We start from the raw sequence: 2,707 nt of genomic DNA on the forward strand, positions 1-2,707 counted from the left end.
CCTGTAATCCCAGCACTTTGGGAGGCCAAGGAGGGCGGATCACCTGAAGTCAGGAGTTCGAGACCAGCCTGACCAACATGGAGAAACCCCGTCTCTACTAAAAATACAAAATTAGCCAGGCTTGGTGACACATGCCTGTAATCCCAGCTACTCAGGAGGCTGAGGCAGGAGAATTCTTTGAACCTGGGAGGCAGAGACTGCAGTGAGCTGAGATGAGTCATTGCACTCCAGCCTGGGAAACAAGAGTGAAACACTGCCTCAAAAAAAAAAAAAAAAGTATGTGAGTGTACAGACACATTGATACACACACATATATAGTAATGATGTAACAGCCTCTCTCAGTAGTGGAATTATGGATGATTTTTTATTAATCTTTTCTGTATTTTCTGAATTTTCCATAATGAACATATATTGCTTTCATACATTTTTTTGAATCAATATACATTTTTTAAAATCAACTAATTGATATCCAAAATGAGTTTAAAACTTGTTTTCTAATCTGGATTATCTGCTATTATCTTGGTCACAAGCATTTCACTGTTATCTAAGTATGGCAATTCTATATGCAAATTTGTCTTTTAGTTATTAATTCCAAATGAGCCATGACTGCCCAAAGGCAGAAGATCTACAGATAATGGCATCTCATTAACATTACCACCCAAAAGATGCAGAATAGTGTGTCTATTAGGATGAGCATTTTGTGTCTTAAATTTTTTTTTTCTTTTTTGAGATGGCATCTCATCCTGTCTCCCAGGCTAGAGTGCAGTGACACGATCTTGGCTCACTGCTTGGCTCACTGCAACCTCCACCTCCCAGGTTCAAGCAATTCTCCTGCCTCAGCCTCCCAAGTAGCTCGGATTACAGGCACGCACCACCAGGCCCCGCTAATTTTTTTTGTATTTTTAGCAGAGACGGGGTTTCACCATGTTGGCCAGGTTGGTCTCGAACTCCTGACCTCAAGTGATCTGCCTACCTCGGCCTCCCAAAGTGCTGGGATTACAGGCGTGAGCCACTGCGCCCGGCCCGATATGTGCTAAATTTTTTTAAAGACATTTCTGTAATATACAGAAACTTATGAGCTGATATGTCCATACACTTTTTTTTCAGTTCAATATTATACGAAGTCATAAGAAATAGTTATCTTTTTTGTTGGGGGAAGAAGTATAACTCCCTACTGTTTGATTTATGAACCATTTTTGTATTCTTTTTATATTTAACTTTTTTTTTTACCTTCTTGTTTTGTTTGTGCTTACCATGGAGCACTTCGCCAGTACTTCCTCCTGGAATCTCAGGAATCCTTCCTGAACCTCAACTTCATTGAGGAAAAAGGCAAGGAAGTGAGTGAAGGGCTGCTTTCTTCTAAAAGTGTCCAAAAGAACATCAATCCGTGTTCGGGCTGAAATTACACCATTTCGATGCTGGCCAGTGATTACTGTAAACAAAGAACAAAGGGTAAACATGCTCAAGGACCCCCAAATGCTTACAAAATATGGGACCTCTTGATACTGTCATCTCTGAGAAGCTAAAGCAGTTCTGAATGCATGTATGAATCTAAACAGGGGACAATAACAAAGAAAACTGCTAATTAATTCAATGTAAACAGAATGAGGCTTAAAAATAGCATACCCTTAAGACAGCATATAAAGTAGAAAAATGAATTCAAATACTACAAAGCAAACCCTTGCTGACAGAAATGTAAAATGGTGTAGTCACTATGAAAAAGTTTGGTAATTCCTTAAAAAGTTGAACACAGCTAGGCGCGGTGGCTCACGCCTGTAATCCCAGCACTTTGGGAGGCTGAGGTGGGCAGATCACTTGAGGTCAGGAGTTCAAGACTAGCCTGGCCAATATGGCAAAACCTGGTCTCTACTAAAAATACAAAGATTAGCTGAGCGTGATGGCACATGTCTGTAATCCCAGCTACTTGGGAGGCTGAGGAACAAGGATGGCTTGAACCAGCGCGGTGCAGGTTGCAGTGAAATGAGATCGAGCCCCTGCACTCCAGCATGGGCGACAGAGCTAGACTCTGTATCAAAAAAAAAAAAGAAGTTGAACATATACTTACCATATAATCCAGAAATTCTACCCTTAGGGATACCCAAAATAAGTAAAAACAGAGAAAGAAGAAAAGGAAAGGAAAGGAAGAAGGAAAAGAAAGGAAATAAAAGGAAGGAAGGGAAGGAAGGAAAGAAAGAAAAGAAAGAAAGAAGGCAAGGCATGCTCACGCCTGTAATCCCAGCACTTTGGGGCAAAGGCCAGAGCAGGAGGATTGCCTGAGGCCAGGAGTTCCAGACAGCCTAGGCAATTTACTGAAACTCAGTCACTATACAAAAAAAAAAAAAAAAAAAAAAGCTTCTGATGCTCCATTGCCTGAGATGTCAAAACAGACAAGACCAGATCCTTGTCTAGAGGATTAAAACCTACTAGATCATTTCCTTCTCTGATTTCTCTAATTTAAGAGACACAAAAGAAATGGATAAATGACAGCAAATATCACACCACTGCAACTGCAGACTTGACTTCACATCACAACTCAATTTACTCTAACCAATAAATTTGGTTTTTCTACATACTTTACTTCTGCACAAAATCAATAAGCCAGTTTATTTATTTTATTTTATTTTCGAGACAGAGTCTTGCTCTGTCGCCCAGGCTGGAGTGCAGTAGCGCGATCTCAGCTCACCACAACCTCCGCCTCCCAGGTTCA

The 2,707-nt window shown here is 40.6% G+C and overlaps 1 protein-coding gene across 1 annotated transcript in view; it reads right to left on the reverse strand.

Moving 5' to 3' along the window:
* ASCC1 (activating signal cointegrator 1 complex subunit 1) overlaps window positions 1–2,707 on the reverse strand; it is a 120,937-nt gene that overhangs the window by 99,908 nt on the left and 18,322 nt on the right. Inside the window, exon 5 of the mRNA XM_011927760.1 lies at window positions 1,254–1,432. Coding sequence (XP_011783150.1) covers window positions 1,254–1,432 — 179 coding nt within the window. The remainder of the gene's footprint in view (window positions 1–1,253; window positions 1,433–2,707) is intronic.

Source organism: Colobus angolensis, unplaced genomic scaffold, assembly GCF_000951035.1.
Source record: "Colobus angolensis palliatus isolate OR3802 unplaced genomic scaffold, Cang.pa_1.0 Scaffold12, whole genome shotgun sequence".
Taxonomy (NCBI): domain Eukaryota; kingdom Metazoa; phylum Chordata; class Mammalia; order Primates; family Cercopithecidae; genus Colobus; species Colobus angolensis.